This window comes from Nyctereutes procyonoides, unplaced genomic scaffold, assembly GCF_905146905.1.
Source record: "Nyctereutes procyonoides isolate TBG_1078 unplaced genomic scaffold, NYPRO_anot_genome, whole genome shotgun sequence".
NCBI classification, from domain to species: Eukaryota; Metazoa; Chordata; class Mammalia; order Carnivora; family Canidae; genus Nyctereutes; species Nyctereutes procyonoides.
Window position 1 is genome coordinate 16,359,114 of NW_026575032.1, and position 25,458 is coordinate 16,384,571.

Here is a 25,458-nt window from a genome sequence, read left to right on the forward strand (position 1 = left end):
TCTTCCAAGGTGAGAAGTTTAAAGAATGTTTGGATAAGTTTCTAAGGATGAATTTCAGCAAAGGTTGTCCACCAGTCTTCAATACTTTGCGGTCATTATACAAAGATAAAGAAAAGGTAAAGCAAAATACCATTTGTTTTCCTCTATGTTTTCTTTGCTCTGCATTTGGAATAGTTGATTCTTGATTATCTGTGCACATAGTACACATTTTGTGAATCTGGTATGTTTTCCTTGTTTGCAGTCTAAATTTTAGGTTCTGTGCCTTTTACTTTTTTCATCCTTTTCTGTTTTTAGTCAAGTAACTTATTTGCTTACTTTCTCTTCTATTTCTGTTATTTACTTTGAGTCAGTTTGGTATAAAAAGTTGGTGAGGTAGTTATTTCTTCAAAATTTTTTCTAATCCTTGTCCGTGGTAAAAGTCAGAAGTGATTTTTTTTTTTTTTAAGATTTTTTATTTTTTCATGAGAGAGAGAGAGGGAGAGACACAGGCAGAGGGAGAAGCAGGCTCCATGCAGGGAGCCTGATGTGGGACTCGATCCCAGGACTCCGGGACCACACCCTGGGCCAAAGGCAGGCACTCAACTGCTGAGCCACCAGACATCCCAGAAGTGATTTTTAAACTAAGGTTTAGCTCAGTAATCGTTCTCCTTTTTTATTTGGTAGAAAAAAATTCTGCCAGCAGAATTTGTTTGGTGTCCCAGTAAGCTAGTTAACTTGACTCTTTAGCTGTTAATGATACTCAAATTGCTTATTAAGACGGTGTTTTAATCTTAATTCAGATTATTTTGCTTGTAAGTACAGTGACAACAAGACATGTTGGTTGGATAAAAAGAAAACAGTTATAGTGAAGGATCAGAAAGATGGGACAAATTAAGCATGGTAAACACTTTAATGTAATTAAACACTGAAGCACAGAAGGTGTGCTTATTTTCCAGTCTTTGGTTGAGAGGCCCGAAATATGGGCTTCATTGATGACTTCGCTTTTTTAAATTACATAAATCACATTCATAAAATGTATTCTGTTTTCAGTTTCAGTAGCATGGGAACTTCATGCTATGAAACAGTCTTGATTGTAGAAGCAATATATATTACGATTTTCCCCTTTATGGTTGTATCATTGAAACCAAAATTGATTTGAAGTATCTAATTTAGCCTTGAGTCTTTCCATATCATTGAGTCTTTCCATATCATTGAAACCTAAATTGATTAGAAGTATCTAATTTAGCCTTGAGTCTTTCCATAGTATTCAACTTCAGTTTTTTCTTTTGTTCTTATTTCATAAGTTTGCATAATGAAATTCTGTAATGATGATAATAAATGCAACTGATTCAAACAGGTTTGGGAAAACAAAACTCTTAGTAAACATGTAGCTCAACTTGTGGGAGCAGAAGAACATGGGCGCACCAGAATAACCTAGCTGTGACCATTCAGTCCTCACAATTTTCTGAGGTAATGGAGAGAGCTGGTGTTAATCTGTTGTCGGTTAAATTGAGGTCATTTAGGAGAGCTTCTGTAGTAACAGAAATCCATTATAGATGGATTAAGTGAAGAAGGGAATTAATAAATTAAAAGTATTCACAGATCTCTTACAAAGCCAGGAGCAAGTGGTATAGCCATGACTCAGGAGAAACCAGAACCTGGACATCCACTCGTTATCCTGGATTTCAGAAATCCACCCACTCTTCTATGTTCTAGTTCACTAATGCATTCCCTTGGACTCTAAAATTGAGAGTTGATGCTTTTGTATACTTGGAATTTCTCTTTTCACATAGTTTTGAATTTGATTCCTGAAGGACAGATGTTAATTGTGGGTGTTATTTATGTGAATTGAGATAAAAATGAACCAAGATAAATGTCATCCACAATATTACCTCTTTTAATCCAACCTTTTCCTGATTTCTAGCTCAGCTTGATGCACTATTTTCTAGCAGAGAAGGAGTTGCCACTAAGTTTTTAGTTTATATATATATATATATATTTTAAATAAATATTTATATATATTTATTTATTTAGAGAGAGCGAGCAGATATGAGCAGGAGGAGGATAAAGGGAGAGGGACAGGCAGACTTGCCTCTGAGCATGGAGCCTGATACGGGGCTTGATCCCAGGACCCTGATATCATGACTTGAGCCAAAATTAGAAGTCGAATGCTTAACCAACTGAGCCATCCAGGCGCCCTAAAAGTTTATCTTAATACCTTAAAAAAATAACCCCTTCAAAAATGTATGGTTTACTTGTTTTTAAGTTTTTATCCATAGGTTAAGAGGTTTATAAAAGGGTGTGTGCATGTGTGCACGCGTGTGCGTGTGTGAATGTTGATTTAGCTAATAGTAAATAACATGTTTTTGTACAAGAGTAGTAACTGCATGTATATATTTTTTATCAAAATGTGCTTGTGTGTTTGTACTCTAGGTGGCAATCATAGAAGAATTAGTAGTAGGTTATGAAACGTCTTTAAAAAGCTGCCGGTTATTTAACCCTAATGGTAAGTGCTCACGTTTTATGTTTAAAAACATCTTGAAAATTTTAATATATTATGGAATTCTTAATCAGAAGGTCATTATTGTTCATAATTTAGACAGTAAGCCTAGTATATTTAAACTTTTTAAGGATGGAGATGCATTAATTTGCACATTGTGTGAGAATATTTGGCCAAGAAGAGAATCATATTGTCTTCTTGACAAAAAGTGTAGAATTTAAAACATCTTCAACACTAGATCTAATCATACAGTGATCCTCCATCATTTTTGTACCCTCCAACTTCAATAATTTTTAACTCCCGGGAAAACATATTTCATCGATATTCTTACCTACTTCCCTCTGTTCCCATGTTATTCTGAAGCAAGTCCCAAAGATCACATCATTTTATCCATGACTATTTTAGTATTCTAACGATCATAACCATAATATCATCATCACACTTGAACATTAATGCTTTCTTATTGTCAGAGAAAAAAATCCATGCTTACTTACATTTCTAGTTATCTTAGAAATGTCATTTTTCCCCCTCTTTGGTTTTCAAGTTTGTTTGAGTGAGGACCCTTATGAAATCTATACTCTTGAGTTTGATATATCTCAGCTCTCTTATAAAAAATCCATAGGTGTTCTATTTGCTCTATTTCCTGCAATTTATTTGCTTAAAAATTTTAATTTTTTTTTCTTAAGTTTTCTACAGTCTAGATTTTGCTGAATGGACTTGCATGGTGTTGCTTAACATGTTCCTCTATTCTCTGAGTTGTTACAAATTGGTAGTTGGCTGTAGAGCTGTGCTGTCTAGTATAATAACTGTTAGCCAAATGTGATTATTAAAATTTTTTAAGTAAAATTAATAATTCAGTTCTTCAGTTGCAGTAGCCACATTTCAGGTGCTGTTCAATAGCTGTGTAAAGCCAGTGCCTACTACCATAATGGCCAGGGCAAATACAGAATGTTTCCATCCTTGTAGAAGCTTCTAATGGACGGGTCTAGGTAGAGGCTTAATGAGATTCACTTTTTTTTTGTTTGTTTCTTTTTAAATACAGGGGGTGAAAAAGGTTATTTTATGGGTGTGGTGTAGTATGTTCTTACACCAGGAGGCACTTAGTGTTTCTATGTTAGCAACTGTCAGGAATTACAAGCTAGTGATAATCTGTCATTCATCTTTTATTATCTTGAGAAATTTCCCTTCATCTGTTACCTGTTTATCCAGTATTTTGGTTTATATAGGTAAAGCAAGATAAATGCTGCTGCTTTCCCCTGTATCTCATACTTTTTGTTGTTGTTTTTTATCAGTTTTCAAAATAATGAATTCATTTAGTAGCATCCTTCAAAGATGCCAGAGCACATTTTAAAGGTATTATAAATTCATGGGTTTAAACATACTTGATGTTTTAAATCATTGCAGTTTCAAATGGTTCCAGCCTTCATGTAGCTTTTTTGCAGTTTGGTATGACCAGATATTCCAGTTCATCTGGTACACTGCCCATAGCAGACCTGGAATCACTTGTTTTTCCAAAGGAGCCCTGGTTCTTAGTGGGAAAGCCCAGTATGGGACCTGGGATGCTCATTGCTATTGGGTTGATCATTGCTTCTAGGTCTCAGATTAATTTTAATAATACTTTTTAGAAGGCGTTACCATGGTTTCATTGGTTAATCATCATGATGTTCCTTTGATTATCAGCATTTTCCTACATATTTTACAAATGTGGAAGAGGTTCAATGACATGCCCAAGAATATGCAGCACTTTAGTTGCAGATCTATCAGATCGGGAGTTGGTGAGTTCCACTCCTATTGTTTGTCCACTGAGCCATCCTACTTTTACTAGGATAAAAATAAGCAATCCATTGCTTTCTTTGAAAGCAAATGACAGTTCTTAGATTTTAGATATTGGTAATAAAAAACTATTTTATAATGTGTGGGTTGTATATTTAACTTACACATTTTCTTGTGAGTGTATAAAAATTAAATTATGAACTAAAATGTAGAGTAAGCATTTTTACTTATGTCATTTTTGGGGTATAGTTTTTATTTGATCTAAATTATGCATCATTGCACATCAGCATAATATTAAAATATATTAATATTATAATCACCCCAAACTCAACCACATTACAAGTATATTTATGTATAGTTTAGTAAATTAGCTAGAAACCCAATTAAGCAGTCAGGCCATTCTTTTTTTTTTAATTTCACATTAATGGAAAATCAGAATATTTTTGATAACTTTTTCGCCCCTCATAAATAACATCCTGATCATTACACTTTCATAGTACAAGCACAACTTGTCTACCCCCACTCCTTTCAGTTTCTTTTTTTAGGTAATTTTTAATATCTTTGATCTCATTTATCTGCCATATTTATTATATATATAAAGTTCTTACTAAATTCAAGGCATTGTGTTAGGGGCTGATACAGAACAGACAGCATGATCCCTTCCAAAGACCTTATAAATTTAAGGATGGTTTTATAACTAGATACATAAATAAATAGTTCAAACTGCTTTTCCTTATTAATAAAGATAAAGCCATTTGGAGGTGGGTACTCTCATCATATATGTAATGACTAATCTTGCCTTATTTCCTCTCCCACCCACCTCTCCCACTTTTTAAAGATGATGGAAAAGAGGAACCACCAACCACATTACTTTGGGTCCAATACTACTTGGCACAGCATTATGACAAAATTGGTCAGCCATCGATCGCTCTGGAATACATAAATACCGCTATTGAAAGTACACCTACATTGATAGAACTCTTTCTTGTGAAAGCTAAAATCTATAAGGTAAAAATATTCCCCCCCCCCTTTTTAATAAGGTAATGAGTCTTTTAAAAACTGTTTTCTATAATTTTGTAACAAAAATGATATATTTGATGGCTCGGAAAACTTGGAATAAGTGTAGAACATTTCTCAGTCTGTTTATTTTTAGATTTGTCATGGTCATGATAATTTACTCATATCTCTACATACACATACAAATATACATGCATATGATTTTTTGTTCATATTATATATTCTTTTTAAAGAAAGATATATTAATTAATTAATTTGACAGAGAACACGCATGCACAAGCAGGGGGAGCAGGAGAGGGAGAAGCAGGCTCTCTGCTGAGCAGGGAGGCCAATGTGGGGCTCAATCCCAGGACACTGGGATCGTGACCTGACTCAAAGGGAGACACTTAACCAACTGAGCCACCCAGGCGCCCCCATATTATTTATTCTTATACATTCACACATACACACATCTGGTTATTTTCTTGGTTTTAAGTAGTAAGAGTATAGATACTCAGAAGTTGATTTACTGTGACAGGTTTGTTTCTTTTAGCATTTGAGTATGATCATGATCAGTATCTGGTAATTTTAATGAAATGAAACTGAAGATTATACTATTGTTCTTGTCTTCTTAACTTTTTAAAAGATTTTATTTATTCATGAGAGAGAGGGAGAGAGTGAGAGAGAGGCAGAGACATGGGCAGAGGGAGAAGCAGGCTCCATGCAGGGAGCCTGACGTGGGACTTGATCCCGGGTCTCCAGGATCACGCCCTGGGCCAAAGGCAGGGGCTAAACCGCTGCGCCACCCAGGGATCCCAGTAATAAAAGCTCTTAGGGAAGAGATTGTGAACTTAAAATTTATTTACCAAAAAAGGGATGCCTGGGTGGCTCAGCGGTTGAGCATCTGCCTTCAGCTCAGGGCTTGATTCTGCGGTCCCAGGATTGAGTCCCACATCGGGCTCCCTGCATGGAGCCTTCTTCTCCCTCTGCCTATGTCTCTGTGTCTCTCATGAATAAATAAATAAGATCTTTAAAAAAAATTTATTTACCAAAAAATAATGAAATTGTTGTTTTAAAAGCACTTTAAAAAGCCAGGTTGTGCTCATAGTTTTGTGGCTTTGACAAAATGGACCAATGATGTAAATTAGAATATTTACATTATTAGAGCCTTGTGGAATGTCCAGTAATAAGGAGTAATGTTTCCATGGTTCCTTTAGGGTAGAAATTTGGCCATACTTTTGCCCTATTAAAAAAAAATGTTGATGAATAATTTTTTTAAATGAGTGTTCTTTTATGTTGACAGAATTTCTCTTATGCTCAGACATGATGCATTCTATGAACTTTGTTATTCTGACTTAAAGATTTTGCTTATCATTTATTCTTGAATTCAGCCATTGTTTTTGAGTATTGATTATGTGCCAGACACTGATACAAGCAGTAAAGTCTAACAGTAAACAGTATTATTAAAACACTTCTTTACTGTCAGCCTATGTTCTACATGCCCAGAAAAGTATTAAAATATATGCATCTACATTGATTAGGGTCTTAAGATCAGTCAGAAGAATACCTTTTTTCCATTTGTGTTTTAGGTATTTATCAATAGGTAACTAATTACCTGCATAGTAAAATTAGCATACTGACTGGTTTATTTTGCTTTTCTATAAGCATGCTGGAAATATTAGAGAAGCTGCAAGGTGGATGGATGAGGCACAGGCCTTGGACACAGCAGACAGATTTATCAATTCCAAGTGTGCAAAGTACATGCTAAAAGCCAATCTGATAAAAGAGGCTGAAGAAATGTGCTCGAAATTTACAAGGGTTTGTACAGCTCATAATCTTACAAATAAACAGTTTATACTTGTATACATTGCTTGTTTTTTTCAGAATTTGTTTCTAGCATTTTTAGTATCAAAATGGGATTTTAATTAAATTGCCTTATCAGGAAGAAACTGAAATCAGTATCAGTATAAAACATAATTTTATTTTTAGTAGTTTGTATGATGGGTTTTTAAACTGATTTATATCAATGTATGTTTATATGAATTTTTTTAAGGGGTCAGGAACTAATGTTAATTGACTACATGCTGTGTACTAGTTCTATTTCTTACGTTACTCTCCAACCCCAGTTATATAGATCTTTTGATTATTTACAAAGGAACTTTTTTTAGTGATTAGAAATAGAATTCTAATTTCTTACACATAATAGCAGTTCTCTCTTACTCTAAAAATGGTTAAAGAGATAGAAATTGATTTTGAAAGAATTCAAATCGATTGACTATATTTTCCTTCTTAAATTCTATGGTAAAATGCTTTATTTGATAAGAAATGGTCTTGAATGTATGTAATTTTCATATAGGAAGGAACATCAGCGGTAGAGAATTTGAATGAAATGCAATGCATGTGGTTCCAGACAGAATGTGCCCAGGCTTATAAGGCAATGAATAAATTTGGTGAAGCACTTAAGAAATGTCATGAGATTGAGAGAGTAAGTACCATATATGTATGAGTTTCTCATTTTATTGTTATATGTTGAAGGTTTTGGACTATTACTGTTTTTTTTCCTTTCTTTATAATTCACAGTAAGTGACTTCTAAATATTAGTGCTCACATTTTTTTCAGTTTTTTGATAGAAATGTTATAGACTACATTTTCAGCAGACTTGCCCATTGTCTGCTTTTCAGCAAGAATTCATGTAAAAAACTTGATGGAAAGTTTGTATCTTGGCTGTGTTTTTATTGACTTTTGAATGTTTCTTTCAAATTGTTGTTGCATCTTCAGTAATACAAAAAAGCTCATTAAGTTACCCTAGAAAGCTATGTGGTATGGGGTTGATTGGTGATGCAATATACCCTTGATAATCATAAAGTACAAGGTTTGAATCCTTTATTACAGTATTTCTGTAGCCTATGTAATTCCTCATTTTCTGATACATTCATCTTAAGTCCTCTTCTGATTCATTTCTGTCACTAGTGGTTGGCTTTCCTTTTCTGTGTTTTTCACAGATAAAGATAATTTATATATTCATGCTGTTCTCTTATCAAGTCGAGAACCCCAGAGCTTAGTTAAAAAGTGTGTTAGGTTCTGGTTGCTTGACTTACATGCTAATTATTTCTCTCCCACATAACATTGTGTAGGACTAAGATTTATATTTTCAGAAAAATTACCAAATACTACATACAGTCTTTGCATGTCATTCTGAATATAAAAACTGAATGTTTAATGTGTAAATGTACTGTGTCATGTATACTAATAAATTATGTTTTGATTTGTTATGCTAGCTTTATTTAAGTATGATTAAGGAAGGAATAAATATATATGTTTAAAATCATGTGTTTCTTTTTCATTCACCAAATAATTCAGTCCTCGGTGAATACCATATACTGTGCTAAGGAATAGCCAATTGTATTTGCTTATTTGATATGCAAAATATTGATGCTGGGTGATTGTAATTTTTAATGTTTTTTTACTTTACTAATTTTTAATGTGTAGGAAACAAGTAATTCCAAGACTTTGATTTCTGTAGTTTTCTTTGACATTGTTATACTTCAGTATAATAAAAAAGATAATTTTGTTAGCATTTTATAGAAATCACTGATGACCAGTTTGACTTTCATACTTACTGTATGAGGAAGATTACCCTTAGATCATATGTGGACTTATTAAAACTAGAAGATGTACTTCGACAGCATCCATTTTACTTCAAAGCAGCACGAATTGCTATAGAGATCTATTTGAAGCTTCATGACAACCCGCTTACAGATGAGAATAAAGAACATGAAGCTGATACAGGTATAATATCCAAAGATTTCTTTTTGTTTGCTATGGTGTATATATGTGTATTTGTATTTTTGGGTAACATAGATTTTTCTTGAGCTTTTTAGTAAGCACCTTGTGGGAAGATGTTTAATACATGCTTAGAAAATGGTGATGGACATTTTGTGGATTTCTCTAAGCAATAAAAGAAAAATACTGTTTATGCTTTCAAAAGTTAAGTAAGAATTTAACTTGTAACTGATTGTTAGCTTTTTAGGAAGTTGAATTCCATGAGTTTAACATTTAATATCTGGTTTACACAGTACTATAAATTGCTAACTGTATCATTAGTGTCGGCACTCTACTTTATTATTGGTTGTCAGTGTATCTAGTTATTCTTCTTTGTAATATTTATAATTAACTTAGTGAAAGGTCAATGTTGCTTGAACATTAAAAGCCAGCTTGGAATTAAACTAGTAAAATTGCTAAGTGATTTATCATTTGGCCAGTTTTTAAAGTGCTGTTTTTATACCATGATGCCAGATAGACATCCTTAGATAATTATTTGGAAAAGGATCTCAGAATAAAAATGATCAGGCATGTAGAAGGATATAAATTAATTATACTCCTAAATATTTTGTGAGTTATTCATGGCAAAAATGTAACATGAGGTGGGGCAGAAAAAAGTGTATCAGTAACATACTCAGTCCTGAGCTTATTCCTCTTCTGAAGTTATGGTTGGTTGTTTTCTGTATCCTTCCTGATAAAGACCTTTGGATTCTTTTGTTAATTTTTATTAAAATTTAAAATCACACATTGAAACCCCTGTATAGATTTTACTTGATCCTCTACCTGTGGTTGCCTCTTCAACTAGAAAGAAAATGCCAGTAAGAATCTACAAAACAATTTAAAGCTGAGAGCTGTGATCCTCTGGCTTCTTTTATCTTTTTGTTCACTCTATTCCTCCTGCCTTTCACCTCTTCAAATTATACAAATAATGTACAATTTATGTACATTTGTATACAAATTATGTACATGTGTATATTTGAACTCTAATTGTACAAAATTAATTCAGAAGTACACTAGCAATTGTAAAAATCCCCTTTCACTATTCTCCCACCCATAGATAATCTTCTTTCAAGGGTTATCCCTATAAAAGGTTCAGTGTCCTTTGTACACAATTACATATTCCAGTTTTATGTGTACGTAAACTCTACACACACATTTTAGGGAAGTTCTTTGAAGTTGTTTGGTTTTCATTTGTTTTATTTTTTTAGCCCTATAAATTAGTGATATTTTTTATTTTTTTAGCCCTATAAATTAGTGATATTATCTCCAGTATTCTGCAACTTAGACTTGTTTTTTCATAGTTTTGCTCCACGTCTGGACATAACTTCTTACAATCATTAGTTTTTTTATTTTATTATTTTTTAATATATTTTTTTAAAAAATATATATATATTTTTTAAGATTTTATTTATTCACGAGACACACACAAACACACACACACACAGGCAGAGACACAGGCAGAGGGAGAAGCAGGCTCCATGCAGGGAGCCTGATGTGCGACTCGATCCTGGGTCTCCAGGATCAGGCCCTGGGCTGAAGGCAGATGCTCAACCGCTGAGCCACCTGGGCTGCCCTCATCAGTTGTTTTAAAAGCTCTGTAGGAACCTATGTGGGTCCCCCCCCCCATTGCAATACTATAGTAAATGTCCTTGTATAACATTTTGCACTTGTTTATTTGCCATGGATCGTAAGAAGTGGAAATTACTGGGTTAAAGAGTATGAGAATTTGAAATAGTGTCAAAATTGTCTTCCTTAAAATGTTTGTCAGTTTTTATTGCCACACACACACTATATTGAGCTTATCTTTTACTTTATTGCTAATGTAGAAAATTATCCATCCTTTATGTTTTTGTTATTTTGAGGAAAATAACTGATTTATAATTCCTAGACTTTTTAAAGAATGTATGTATGTATGTCTTTATTTATAAAGGAGAGAGAGAACACGCCCATCTTGGAGGTGGGGCAGAGGGAGAGAAAGTCCCAGGCGGGCTCTGGTCTGAGTATGGAGCTTGATTTAGGGCTCAATCTCACAACTCTAAGATCATGACCCCAGCCGAAACCAAGAATCAGACACTCACCCTACGACCCCGCAGGCACTCTTCATCTGGAGTTAATTGTTTATATAAAGATGTGAAGTAGAAGGCAGCTTATTACCCCTAAATAGGCTGCTGATTCCTCAGCGGTATTTGTTGATAGGTTGTCATATTCCCCACTAATTTAAAATACCACCTTTAGGGGTGACTGGTTGGCTCAGTCTGTGGAAGATGTGACTCTTGATCTTGGGATTGTGAGTTTGAGCCCCATATTGGGTGTAGAGATTACTTAAAAATAAAATCTTTAAAAAAAAAAAACATGCCACCTTTATCATGAACTAAACTGTGAAATACAATGTAGTGGGTTGTGGGTATGGTATCTGGTTCTAACATCATAACTTACTGTAAAGACATTATTAATACTGGGCAGCCCCTGTGGCGCAGCGGTTTAGCGCCACCTGCAACCCAGGGCGTGATCCTGGAGACCCTGGATCGAGTTCCATGTCAGGCTCTCCGCATGGAGCCTGCTTCTCCCTCTGCCTGTGTCTCTGCCTCTCTCTTTGCATCTCTATGAATAAATAAATAAAATCTTTTTTTTTAAATTTTTATTTATTTATGATAGTCACAGAGAGATAGAGAGAGAGAGGCAGAGACATAGGCAGAGGGAGAAGCAGGCTCCATGCACCGGGAGCCCGATGTGGGATTAGATCCCGGGTCTCCAGGATCGCGCCCTGGGCCAAAGGCAAGCGCCAAACCGCTGCGCCACCCAGGGATCCCAAGTAAAATCTTTAAAAAAAAAAAAAAAAAAAAGACATTAATACTGTGGTTATTGACATCAGTATACAGGTTTATGTTCTTATGATCTCTTTGTCTCTCTTTATAACTGTCTTTAGAATTTTCTTCTGAGGCAGCCCGGGTGGCCCAGCGGTTTAGCGCCGCTTTCAGCCCAGGGTCTGATCCTGGAGACCCAGGATCGAGTCCCACGTCAGGCTCCCTGCATGGAGCCTGCTTCTCCCTCTGCCTGTGTCTCTGACCCACTCTCTGTCTCTCCCCCCCCCCCCCCGTGTCTCTCATGAATAAATAAATAAAATCTTAAAAAAAAAAAGAATTTTCTTCTGTATGAACTTGCTTTTATATTTGAACTATAGAATTAGCTTGTCTGTCAGAAACACTCTTTTGGAATTTTTAATTTGAAATGATTTAAGATCCAGATTACCATTTGGGGTGGGGATATCTTAAATAATCTTGAATCTTTGCATGCTAGAATGCACTGTATCCTCTATTTATGTTTTAGTGTAATTGTCATATAACTTTGGTGAGTTTACTACCAAAACTCTACATGTCTTTTTTTTTTCCATTTCGGGATTCTAAATGTATATTAATAGTTTTTGTCAAGTTGGTATCTGTTGAACTCTGATACTAGGTTTAGTAGTTTTTTCAGTTGATTTTAAAAAATGTTTCTATGTAAGCTGTTAACATTAATCTGTAAACATTAGTAGTTTTTGTTTACCTCTCTTTTCCATACCTTACTGCATTGATACGGGTTGCTAAAACTGCTAATTAATGGGAACAGTAGCATGATTGCTGCCTTTTTTATCTTTATTTTTTTATTTTATTTTTTTTAATTTTTTATTTATTTATGATAGTCACAGAGAGAGAGAGAGAGAGGCAGAGACACAGGCAGAGGGAGAAGCAGGCTCCATGCACCGGGAGCCCGATGTGGGATTCGATCCCGGGTCTCCAGGATCGCGCCCTGGGCCAAAGGCAGGCGCCAAACCGCTGCGCCACCCAGGGATCCCCCTTTTTTATCTTTAAACATAATGTTTCTAATGGTCCACCATAAAGCTTACTATTTGTAGTAAATATCTGGTAGTTACCCTTTGGTTGAGAAGTTATTTTTTGCTCCTGTTTTTATCTTTTCAGTAAACTTAAAGTCTTTATGTGGCCAGATTTTTAAAATTTTGCCTTCTTATGTGAATGTTGATTTCGCTGTATAGTCTAGGTTTAGATGTTACTGGCTATGTATACACATATATGAATGCACACACATACATACACATACAGTTTTTTTTTTTTAAAGACTATTTATTCATAGAGACACGTGGGGGTGGGGGGGTGGGGCAGAGACAGAGGCAGAGGGAGAAGCAGGCACCATGCAGAGAGCCTGACATGGGACTCAATCCAGGGTCTCCAGGATCACGCTCTGGGCTGCAGGTGGCGCTAAACCGCTGTGCCACCGGGGCTGCCCAGTTTTTTTTTTTTTTTTTTTTTTTTTTTTTAAATAGTGCAACATTCTAGCATAGTAGAATTCTCTGAAGCAAAAATTCGGAGTCTCTGTTATATTCACACAGATAATAGGTAATTCTGGTAAAGTTGAGACAGTGCTTATCCAGGTGTAACTAGTGTTACATTAAGTGAAACAGAATTCAAACTCTTAATTTCTGTGTTAATATCTAATGTGGTTATTCTTTTCTCTATTTTTGTATGGCAACTCTGTTGTGAACTAGGTGAGTCCTTTCAAGGCAGTGGCAGATAATATAGAATAGGGTTACAAAATAGCAAGTGGATCAGATCTGTACTGCAGTTTGATTTGATGAATAAAGTTTTACTGGGACATAACTGAGCCCATTTGTTTATGTATTGTTATGGCTAATTTTATGCTGTAGTAGCTGAGTTTAGTTAGCACCAGAGACCCATGGCTTATAAAACTGAAAATATTTAGTATTTGGCCCATTATAGAAAAAGATTGTTGACTCATGGTGTAACATAGTGGAAAGAAAGAGCCTAGACTATGGAATCAGAGTTAGGTGGATTTAAATCCTTGTCCTGCCTTTTATTATTACTCTTGAGTTAATATTTTTCCTCTGAAAACCTCAGTTTTCTCATATGTTAAATAATACTATACTGTAACCCATGAGATTATTGAAGATATTAAATAAAATGTGTGCATGGTATCTAGTGTGTAGTAAGGATATAAGTGGTAACAGTTATTTTACAAGTCCTTAAAAGGCCGTAATTTTTGTGGTTATTCATTTATAAATGTCTTGTATTTCCAGAATGTAATTTTTGGTCCTTGTTTGAAATTTTCTTTTTCTTTTCTTTTTTTTTTTTTTTTTTTTAATTTTCTTTTTTAGTAGCAAGGGCTTCTTTACTAGGAAGAGAGAGAAGCAGGTGTGTATTTGTTTTTGATGGTTGTTATTTTTTGTCAATAGACACATAATAAATTTCCCTAAATTTAGCAGTTTATTTCTATAGTTTAGGAATTTAGAAGCATGTAAGTTGTTCCAGCTCAGGGTCTTTAATAAAGTTGTAAAGGTGTTGGCTGGGGGGCTGGCGTGCCTGGGTAGCTCAGTTGGTTAAGCTTCTGCCTTTGGCTCAGGTCATGATACCAGGCTCCTGGGATGGAGTCCCACATTGGGCTCCCTGCTCAGCGGAGAGCCTACTTCTCTCTCTCCCCTTTGTGTGTGTGTGTGTGTGTGTGTGTGTGTGTGTGTGCGCGCGCGCGCGCGCATATGCACGGCTCATTCTCTCACTTTCAGACTCTCAAAAAAAGAAAAAAAGATGTTGGCTGAGGCTGTAATCACCTGAAAGCTTAACTAGGGCTAGAAGATCCATTTCCCATATGGCTCACTCACATGGCTTTTGTAAAGGTGGCTTTAATTCATTAGTCTCTCTATAGTGTGTCTTCAGTTCCTCAAGACTGTAGTAGCTAGCCATGAAAGCAAGGAAGAAGCCACACACTTCCAAAGTTCTGTTCTCTTGACATAACACTCCATCACTACCTTCATGTTCTGTCTTTGTAGAAGTGAGTTACCAAGTATAACCTATATTTGAGAGAAGAATCAAACAATTTGTAGACATATTTTTAACTGCCAAGTTCTGTATTCTGGACACAAATTATTTACATTATTCTTACATGCAAAATACACTTTCCCCTCCAAGGCCTTCAAAAGTCTCATTCCATTACAGCATTAGCTCAGAGTCTAGAATGTTATATTTAAATGAGATTCTAGTGCTGATGAGGTCTTGAGTATGGTTCTTTAGTATAGCTAGTATAGCTCTTCAAGTATAGTTCTGTGCCTAAGTACATGTCCAATATAAATTGATTGCAGAGGAATAGAGTACCATTGTCAATATTCTTGTTCAAAAGGGGAGTGGTGAGGGGGAAATCAGAGGTACACAGGATTCATGTCAGTTCTCATTTGCAGCCTCTTCAAAATCTAGATTCTATTAAATAGTCTGAGATCCTTTGAGCTTTCATTAACCCTTTTTTCTTTTTTATAAATTTTTAAAAAATTTTTTATTTAGTTATGATAGTCACAGAGAGAGAGAGAGGCAGAAACACAGGCAGAGGGAGAAGCAGGCTCCATGCACCGGAAGCCCGACGTGGGATTCGATCCCGGGTCTCCAGGATCGTGCCCTGGGCCAAAGGCAGGCGCCAAACCGCTGCGCCACCCAGGGATCCCTCATTAACCCTTTTTTCCAAGTCTTTCTACCATTTGCCATGCTCTAGAACCAAAGTCAGTCCTACATTTTATATTTTTATTGCAGCAGCACTCCACTTTCAGGTACCAAAATCTGCCTTGGTTGTCTATTGCTGTATAACAGTGCTTACACATAGCTTTAAATAACAAAAATTATTTAAAAAAATGTATTACCTCAGAGTTACTATGGGCCAAGAACTCAGAAGCCACTTAACTTTGCTATATGATTTTGAAAGATGTAGAGTTTCTCAGGAGATTGAAGTCAAGACGGCAGCCAGAGCGTCTGAATGGTTGGAGTTGGAGAATCTGCTTCCAAGATGGCTTACTCTTATGGCCGGGGGCCTTTTTTTGGCCACATGGGTCTTACCATAAGGTTATTTGTGTATCTTCACAGCATGAGGCTGGTTTCTTCTAAGTGGTGGTCCAGGAGAAAGCAAGGAGGAATCTACCATACTTTTATGTTCTGATCTTGGATGTCATATGCTTTGATTTCTAGTATATTCCATTCGTTGGAAGTGGGTTAAATATAGCCCACAATTAAGGGAAGGGGAAATAGGCTCTACCTTTTGAAGGAAAGAGTTTATGGGCATATTTGAAAGTTAACACCGTGGTATATTTTAGAATGACCTTTTTCATTTCTTAGTATCAATAAGTATTATCTAAATAAATACCAGTTGCACATGTAACTTTCAGATTTATTGCTTGAAAACTAAACAATATAGGTTTTTCACTTTATTATTGCGTACTAGTGATTTTCAGTCTTTGTTTTGAGACATTCCATGATTTATACCACAAGAGCGTTGTTAATTTTCAATGTCAGACCTTTAATTTACCATATAGTTATTTATTATTCTATAACAAATATTTGAATATTTTCCGTATACCAGTAGGCCCTGAGAATACAAAAGATTTAGGAGTAAAACTGAGTCTCTTCCACCAAGGAATTCACTGTCTGAAAGGAGAACCACATGTATAAACAAAAAGTATTGTGACAAGCAAAATATATGTTGTAGTGGCAGCACCAAGTAGAGAATGAATAATTGATGAGTTTAAAGAGGCATAACTAAGAAAGAGCAGAGTCTACAGCCATAGAAATATGAAACAGCGTGTTATATTTCTAGAATTTCAAGTATAATATTGCTGGAGAAACTTGTATACTTTTATGCTTTGCTATGGTTGCGGCACTAGGTCTCCATCTGTTTTCAAAAAATTTTTTTGAAGAGATCAGAGTGTTCTCTATCATATGTGGAACCATTAAATGTCTAGGTACACATAGGCACATGAACATGTGTAACATGTAATATTTTTTATGAGAGTTTTAATGGAAATATTAAGTTAGTGATTTATCATTATTAACCTGATTAATATGCTTTTAATTAATTAACACATGTTGCCTACAGCAAACATGTCTGACAAAGAGCTAAAGAAGCTACGAAATAAACAAAGAAGAGCTCAAAAGAAGGCCCAGATAGAAGAAGAGAAAAAAAATGCAGAAAAAGAAAAGCAGCAGAGAAATCAGAAAAAGAAAAAGGATGATGATGATGAAGAAATCGGAGGTCCAAAAGAAGAACTTATCCCTGAGAAACTGGCCAAGGTACTTAATAATAGTGTTTAGCACAATTGAGTGAAATTTCATGACCAGCTGTTGTCATTTTATGCTGTCTTATTCAATTTGATCATAGATTTTAGAGTGAAGAATCATTTTAATTTTTTGTCTATTTTCTTTCTTTTTTCCCGTATCATATTTCACATTTAAAACTTGGAATATTAAAAAACAAAAACAAAACCTTGGAATGTTGCTCCGGATCCAAAGTAGTGTAATATGGTATAGTGGAAAGTTTAGGCTTTTGAGTCATTCTGATCTGGGTCCGCATATTGGCACTTACACTTTACTTTGTGTCTTGGACACTTTGTCTAACCTCTCTGATGGTTGTCTCATGTATAAAATGGGACTAGGAAAAAAATCTCCACTAGTCAGGGGTGTTAGGATTAAAGGAACTAACTATATGTGCAAAGAATGTAGCATCTGTTATAAGTGGCAACATGTAGCTTTTTATATCTAGGCCAAATAGAGCTTATTAAAAAGTGAGTGTATATGTATATCTCTCACTCATTTGTCAGTTTATTTATTGGACTTTGCCATTTGAACCTAATTTCCTTAAAGTCTCTATATATTTTCCCCTAAATCAAAATCATATCTGCCATTTTTAACCATTAAGCTGAAACCAAAGTATTCATTGTCACATGAATATTTTGATTAGTAACATACCCTTATGCACTTTTCTTCTGGCCCTTGGTGTTAGCTTCTCCGTGTGAAAATAATTGCATAATTTATCATGTTAAAGCAGTAAATATAGTAAGCACATTGCCCTAGAGTTCAGTATTAGCCTGACTAGTAACTAAAAAATCAAAATCAACCACCTTATAACTAGCAAAAATTATACCTAATAAGTAGAGTTGGAAAATAGTTTTAACATAGAGCAGGTGGATAGTAATATCTCTTAGCAGTATTACTATCTAAGAACCATAGGGGGAAAAAAAAAGAACCATAGAGAAATCTAGCTTGGATTTCAAAGGATATATTGACATCTTTTCACAAACAATTCTATGTATAACTTCTACAAACAAGGATACTATCTTTTTATTGTTGGGAGTTTAATGAAGGAATATACAAAATAGCAAGGAAGCACAGAAAATTGACCTCATGGAGAATTGCAGAGTTATTCAGGTATAATATAAACTTTAAGGGCCTTCCATCTTTATGTTTCAGCTTATTTTATTACTACCACTTTTACCACTGTCACTGACTGCCACCATCATTCTGTCTGCATGCTTTCTTTATAGCCCATGACTTTTCTTAATGACTTTTTTTCTTTGTAATCCTACATATCTTCCATTATACTTCTTAAAGAGAGGATCTATTTGGATTGTTTAGTCACCCTCTAATAGAGGTACTTACCCACAGAGCAGAATTCTTATACCAGGCCTCTTTATAGACTGTTGGATTTTCCTTGTGTCCTGCTTATCATGGCTGCTTTTGGGCCAGATGTCAAGTTATAGTCTAGATATTTATAGCTAGAGGTTTGTAGAGTCTCAGAAGAAAATAATGCCTACAGAAATGCTCTTTATTTGGAAAGAGCCCAGTGGAAGGGATGGACTTTCATAGGCTACTGTTAAATATATATTATTCTTAAATATATACCATTCTTACCTGTTACGCACATAGCACACTTCTCTTCCTAGGAAAACTGCCACCAGCATGCCCACTTCTAATATAGTGTCCACACTTGTATCTCCAGTATGGTGGCAGTGCTTGATTACACCAAGCCATCATAATAAGGTATGGCATTGTAGGGTATATTAAGAGCTGCCTGCCAAGTCTGGATTTACAGTTTCCAGATTGTGATGTTTTGTGATTCTGTATTTTATCATTTTTCATGTTATAAGTGGTATATTTAGTGTCACCAGTTCAGGATTTTATATATATAATATAAAAGCACTATTAAGTTAGCAGTAATTCCAGTTAAAGAAAAAAGGAAAATAGGAAGAGGTTTAGTTTAGCGAGTTTAATATTCAGTTAACTGATCATAAACCTGAAGTCTTTATTTCTCCCAACTTACCATGAAGCAGTAATTGGTATCTATGATTTCCCTCTTGTACCATCCATCCTATGCTCCTGCTTGCCTCCAGGTAGTATTCATCTCAGCTGGATTATTTCCTTCTGTGCACACATAGTTCCTCCTTATCAGTGCGTCCTTAGTATTATGCCTGTATAGTGTTGAATAGTTGTAAAACTTTTTGTTGCTATGCTGGGAGTATAGGGAGATGTATTCCTATACAACATATTGTAATGCAGATTATACTGCACATTATTAGTTTATAAATTTAAAAGTTACATATGATCAAAACTGCTCTTTGCAGATCTCTTATATTGCCCATCCACACAGTACGGCCCCATTCTACATCTCTTTAAATTTAAGTAAGTTCAAATCTTCATTACTGGTTGTAATTATGTTCTGAGAGACAGAAATGAGTATGCATAAATCTGGCAATTTCATATAGTACTCCACTCAGTGAACACAGGACCCCAACTGAGTATAAGATGGAGGAAGTATGACTCCCACTTGGTTAGACTATGTCAGTTCCTGTATGCCTCTCCCAGCAGGAACGTTTTGCTACAATGATTATTATTTTGGTACTTAATATAGTTTCCATGCAAATACTGGTAAATACTCATTTCTATACATCTGTCTTTACAACTTTAGGGATTTTTCAAGGGTAGTTTTTATGATACTCTTTTTTTTCTTGATCTTAAGCATTGATTTTAGAACTCATCCCTGTTGATACACTTTTAACCCTAAACTTCATTATGTGTATATGTAGAACGTATTTAGCTTCCTTGTGGTTATACATATGTTTAAATACTCAGATTTCACCTAACGAAAATCTTACCTATGAGTGGCACACAGAAACATGTGGAGACAGCATATCCAGATTTCTTGTGGAGGCATATGTTCTCATTTATTAGAATTGAAAGCAGAATTTCTCATTTCTTTTTCCAAGTTTAAATACTTGATTTCAGGAAGTATAATGTTTGTATTGACTCTGCTTCCCTGTACTTCTTGTTTCCATTCTGTGACAGCAGCCATATCTCTCTGGTAGTAACTTACCCTGGTCATTACAATGATCCTCGGTTCAGTCAATGCTCTGAAGTTCATGTATCAAGATTGATACAGCTCCATTGCAATTTCAGTTTCTAGTTTCCATTTCTTTACCTTTCCCTGGTAGAAATTTCTCTCCTGTCCACTACAAATTCCAACTCAGTAGGACATAGAATCAAAATCTTAGGGAAAAAAAAAAAAAGAATCAAAATCTTAGGACATAGAAACAAAATATTTATAAATGTCTGAGAAAGGCATACTTAGGAGGGCCCCTCTCCCATCTGTCTTTTGGTATCTACAGCTGTTAGAATGACAATGCCATATATTGATTTCTTGTTCAGAGCCTGTGTCCTTCAGAATAATGCCAGCGGCCTTACATATTAGTGTAAGGTAAATATCATAGACATCACTTTTTTGCTTAAGTTTTTTTTTTTTTTTTTTTTTTTTAATGCTGTGAAAAAATTTCCTTGGCCAGAATCTGTTGGTGAAGCCACAGTTATTGTATTAGCAGAGGCATGTTGGACAGGTATGGCAAATCCAAATTCCATTAAGGATAAATTGTTACTGCTTCTGTGATGAGACAAGGCCAATACAGGCACAGATGTTCAATGCGTTTCTGATAAATGTGGTGGTGGTCCCCATCTCTGTCTACAGAGAAGAATTTTGTCTAAATACTCAGTCTAGGAGTGTAACGGTAGCATAATTATGTACTAAACCTATACCTGCTCGGGATATATTACAAGTATGTAATTAATATGACATCTTATGTCATTAATAAAGGGTGGTAGAAACAGAGTTCGATAAACATAAATCTTATCAAACGCCACCTCCCCATTAGTATGGCATTGGAATAAATAATAGATTCTATAGAATATAATTTTGAACAAAGCAAGATAGTGAATATTGTACTGCTTTTTTCCTTAATAGCTTGATTGTGCTTCACTTTGAATTTAAAAAGAATGTTAACTGATTCTGCAATATTCCCTACTTCTCCTTCTTAACCCATCTTCATCGTATTTAACATCTTTCCTCTGTCCTCTCCCCATCACCCCCACCCCACCCCTTGGCTCTCTTACCTGTTCATCTCACTGTCTTTGTTTCCCTGGTTCTGTTTTATCTTTGTCTTTACTTGTTGGATAGTTTCTATCCAGAGATCATGTAGTCTCTTTGGGTAAAGACCAGTGAAGAGTTCTAGAGTTCAAAATTCTTTTCCTTTAGATTATGGGAGGTTAAAATATGACGTATTTCTGGGTAATGGGTAAGTGTTTTTCACCAAAAATAAAAAAAAATCCAAACCAACAACAACAGCAACCAACCCAGAAAGTGAATTGTTTATAACAGAATAAGATCACATCCTTCACCCCCTACTCCCTCCCCTCCTCTTGCTTCCATTTGTATAATGTCTTTTATTTTTGTTAGGTTGAAACTCCATTGGAAGAAGCTATTAAATTTTTAACACCGTTGAAGAACTTGGTGAAGAACAAGATAGAAACGCATCTTTTTGCCTTTGAGATTTACTTTAGGAAAGGTAGGCAATTAGGGTATAGTGGCCCTGATAAAATTGATCACTGTATTTCTTAGATAGAGACACCCTAATCCAGTAGTCTCACCACTAGGATTTTTTCCCCCAATGCAGCTTCTCACAGAAATGTGTGCTATATGTTCAAGATGTTGTGGGGAGGTAAAATGATACTATTTTCTCTTCTAGGACTGTTAAAATCAATATAGATATACACACATAACTTGGATGAAGATCAAATATAGTAGTTACCACGTGCCTGTGTGAATGAAATTAGTTAGTGACATAGAGCTTAGATTAGTGCCTGATACAAAATGAGCATTGAATAAATGTTGGTTATTATTAACTGTTGTTAGAAAGTGTGGTGCTTGAGGTGTATCTTGAAAGATGGATCACACTTCTAAAAGAAAAGATACATAGAAAGGAAGAGGATTCATTAAGAAAACTAAAGTGTGCATAAATAACGTAGAGGTTGTCTATATTGCCTCAGTCATATCAAAGATAAATGGAGGGTCTTGGTTGTCTTACTTAGAATGCCTAGACTACATATAGATACTGAGCCTTTGTGGTATTAAATTGCTGTAATCTAAGTGGTTCATTGAAAAAAAAAAACAGTGTATCATTAAGATGATGCATGCCTAAGGGAAGAGAAATTGGTTAGTAAGATCTGATAGAAGGGTGTTGCTCCAAGCAGAGTAACTGTTCTGAAGGCGATTGAATGAAATGGTACCTCTATAGAATATCCATTAAAAAATCATGTTTATCCAGGGACACCAGGGTGGCTCAGTGGTTGAGGGTCTACCTGCAGGCTCAGGTCATGATCCTGGGGTCCTGGGGTCGAGTCCCACATCAGGCTCCCTGCATGGAACCTGCTTCTCTCTCTGCCTGTGTCTCTGCCTCTCTTTCTGTGTTGCTTAGGAATAAATAAATAAATAAAACTTTAAAGAATCATGTTTATCCAGAGTAATTAATAATAACGTTGGGGGAAAGTTGGTATATAGCATTGCTTGAAAAAAGGACACGAAACTATAGTTTGATTTTAATTCTTATTAAGATATTTACATGGGTATATAAGATAGGAAAAGGTCCAAGGGGAAATAGATAAAAAAATAACAGATGGGCTCTTGATGGATTTGAGTGATTACAGTGTTTTCTATGACATTTCTGTTTTCCAGAAATGATTGTGTTATGATTTGGAAAATAAGTTTAATAATAACCCAGTAATTTAGAAACCTACCTACTTTCCTTTTCTTTTTTTCTTTTCTTTTCTTTTCTTTTCTTTTCTTTTCTTTTCTTTTCTTTTCTTTTCTTTTCTTTTCTTTTCTTTCTTTCATGGTTGAGGTTCCACTTTATTTTTTTTTTAATTTTTATTAAAGATTTTATTTATTTATTCATGAGAGACAGAGAGAGGCAGAGACAACAGGCAGAGGGAGAAACACACTCCTCGCAGGGAGCCCTATGTGGGCCTCGATCTGGGAACTCTGGGATCACCTTCTGAGCCCAAGGCAAACACTCAACTGCTGAGTCAGCCAGGTGTTCCAGAAACTTTTATTTTTTTATTTTTTTGAAACTTTTCTTTTAAAGAACAGGTAAGGGATACCTGGGTGGCTCAGTGGTTGAGCTGCTGTTTTTGGCTCAGGCCGTGATTCCAGGGTCCTGGGATTGAATCCCTCATTGGGCTCCCTGTGAGGAGCCTGCTTCTCCTTCTGCGTATGTCTCTGCCTCTCTGTCTGTGTGTCTCTCATGAATAAATAAAATCTTTTTAATAAAAGAAAAAAGAACAACAGTTAATACCGCTCCCCTTTCCTTTCTCTTTCTTTCTTTCTTTCCTTTTTTTCTTTTCTTTTTTCTTTTTTTTTCTTTTTCTTTCTCTTTCTCTTCTTTTCTTTTCTTTTCTTTTCTTTTCTTTTCTTTTCTTTTCTTTTCTTTTCTTTTCTTTTCTTTCTTTTCTTTTCTTTTCTTTTCTTTTCTTTTCTTTTCTTTTCTTTTCCTTTTCTTTTCTTTTCTTTTCTTTCTTTCATATGCAAGCAATGTGGGAGTAAGGGGACAGTGGGAAAGAGAGAATCTCAAGCAGGTTCCATGCCCAGCACAGAGCACAATGCAGGGCTTGATCTCACAACCCTGAGATGATGATCTAAGCTGAAATCAAGAGTCAGACACTTAACCGACTGAGCCACCCAGGCATCCCCATACAGTAGATATTCTTAAAATGCAATCCTGATATATAAAAAAGCTGTTCTGTTAAAGTAGAGAAGGGCAATCTAAATTGCTTTTAATTGGCTTCTTGATTGTGTTCTATTTGGAATTCACTGTAGTAGTGTGAAGTGGGTAGTAACAAAGTACGGCAGTATTTTCAGCTTTCTGAGTTTTGGAAAAAGATTAAAGGAAAAAGAAATATCAGAGAGTCTGGAGTTTTGAATTTTGTTATTTGGAGAATGCTACCAAATTAGGGAAGTCTTAACAAAGAGGTGTTTATAGATGGGACTTGAAAGTATAGTGAGTACTCAGGTGAAATTTCCATTCAGTGGGTGGAAATATTACTGAGGCTTGGGAAACATGGGGGTACAGTTGTGGGGATGGTATAGAAAGATATTAGAAATCACTGAAAACAATCTTGGTGAACACTGACCTTTCAAGGAGGAAGAGGATCCAGGAATTGATTAGGAGAAGACGGTCAAGTAGGAGGGAAGCTATTTCACATGTCACAAAACCCAAGAAAGAAGCTAGTTTCAAGTATAAACAAGGAAGTTTTATAAGTCGTGTGGGAAATCCCTTTATTTTGGTTAAAGGAGGTTAAGAAATAAAATGACTTCAAATTTTGTTTATATGGCATTAGTTCAAATACTGTTGAATGCTATCTAAATTTTTTGTACTTCATAATTGCTTCACTCATGTTGCAGTTCAGATGTGATTGACTCTAAATTAGTTTCTCTATTTGTAAGGTCTTAGTTCTCCAAAGGAGGCAGCTTATTTTATCAAATGATCAAAATATATCTTACTTTTTCTTTTTATAGAAAAGTTTCTTTTGATGCTACAATCAGTAAAGAGGGCATTTGCTATTGATTCTAGTCATCCCTGGCTTCATGAGTGTATGATTCGACTCTTTAGTACTGGTATGTTTTGTTTTACATTACTTAAGTATTTGATTACAGTAGTTGATAGTGACTGTATAAGTGATCTATATAAGTTTGTCATAAACTCAATCATTTTAAAGCTGTTTTGTATTAAGTTAGCTAAGGGGAAAAGCAAGGTTCGTTTCTTTGTGATGAAGTTCTTTATTTTAAGGCTAGAAATGTTACTTCATTTTGATATAGAATTGTTTAGTTCAAATACTTGAGAATCACCTTTCTTTCTGTTCCTAAAAAGTTACATGTAAGTTGAAATTTCAAATCATACTTATTATGTAAAGCTTTTTAGTAAATTGTTCCAAAATGGAAAAATCTTTGAAATTGACTAGCTAAAATTCTTGTTACTAAATATATGTTTAAAGATATAAAAGCTATGCCATTGTTCCTTTAAGGCAATTACTGTACTTTTCAAATATTTTCATAGTAAGATCCATTATCATTACTTTTAATGTGAAGTAGAACTACAGAATTTTAAGAGTCTAAAAGGTGGAATTTCATGCTAATTATTTTTCATTTTATAGTTGAGAAATCTGGGACCTTAAAAGATTAAATGACTTATTCAA

General features: G+C 35.1%; 1 protein-coding gene across 2 annotated transcripts in view; it reads left to right on the forward strand.

Annotated features, from left to right (window-relative positions):
* Nucleotides 1-25,458, forward strand: part of NAA15 (N-alpha-acetyltransferase 15, NatA auxiliary subunit) — an 82,995-nt gene that overhangs the window by 45,572 nt on the left and 11,965 nt on the right. For both annotated transcript variants that reach the window (XM_055317025.1, XM_055317026.1), the window contains exons 9-17: nucleotides 10-116; nucleotides 2,413-2,485; nucleotides 5,091-5,260; nucleotides 6,914-7,066; nucleotides 7,605-7,733; nucleotides 8,824-9,037; nucleotides 16,988-17,181; nucleotides 21,668-21,776; nucleotides 24,782-24,880. In XM_055317025.1, the coding sequence (XP_055173000.1) occupies nucleotides 10-116; nucleotides 2,413-2,485; nucleotides 5,091-5,260; nucleotides 6,914-7,066; nucleotides 7,605-7,733; nucleotides 8,824-9,037; nucleotides 16,988-17,181; nucleotides 21,668-21,776; nucleotides 24,782-24,880 (1,248 nt within the window). The remainder of the gene's footprint in view (nucleotides 1-9; nucleotides 117-2,412; nucleotides 2,486-5,090; nucleotides 5,261-6,913; nucleotides 7,067-7,604; nucleotides 7,734-8,823; nucleotides 9,038-16,987; nucleotides 17,182-21,667; nucleotides 21,777-24,781; nucleotides 24,881-25,458) is intronic.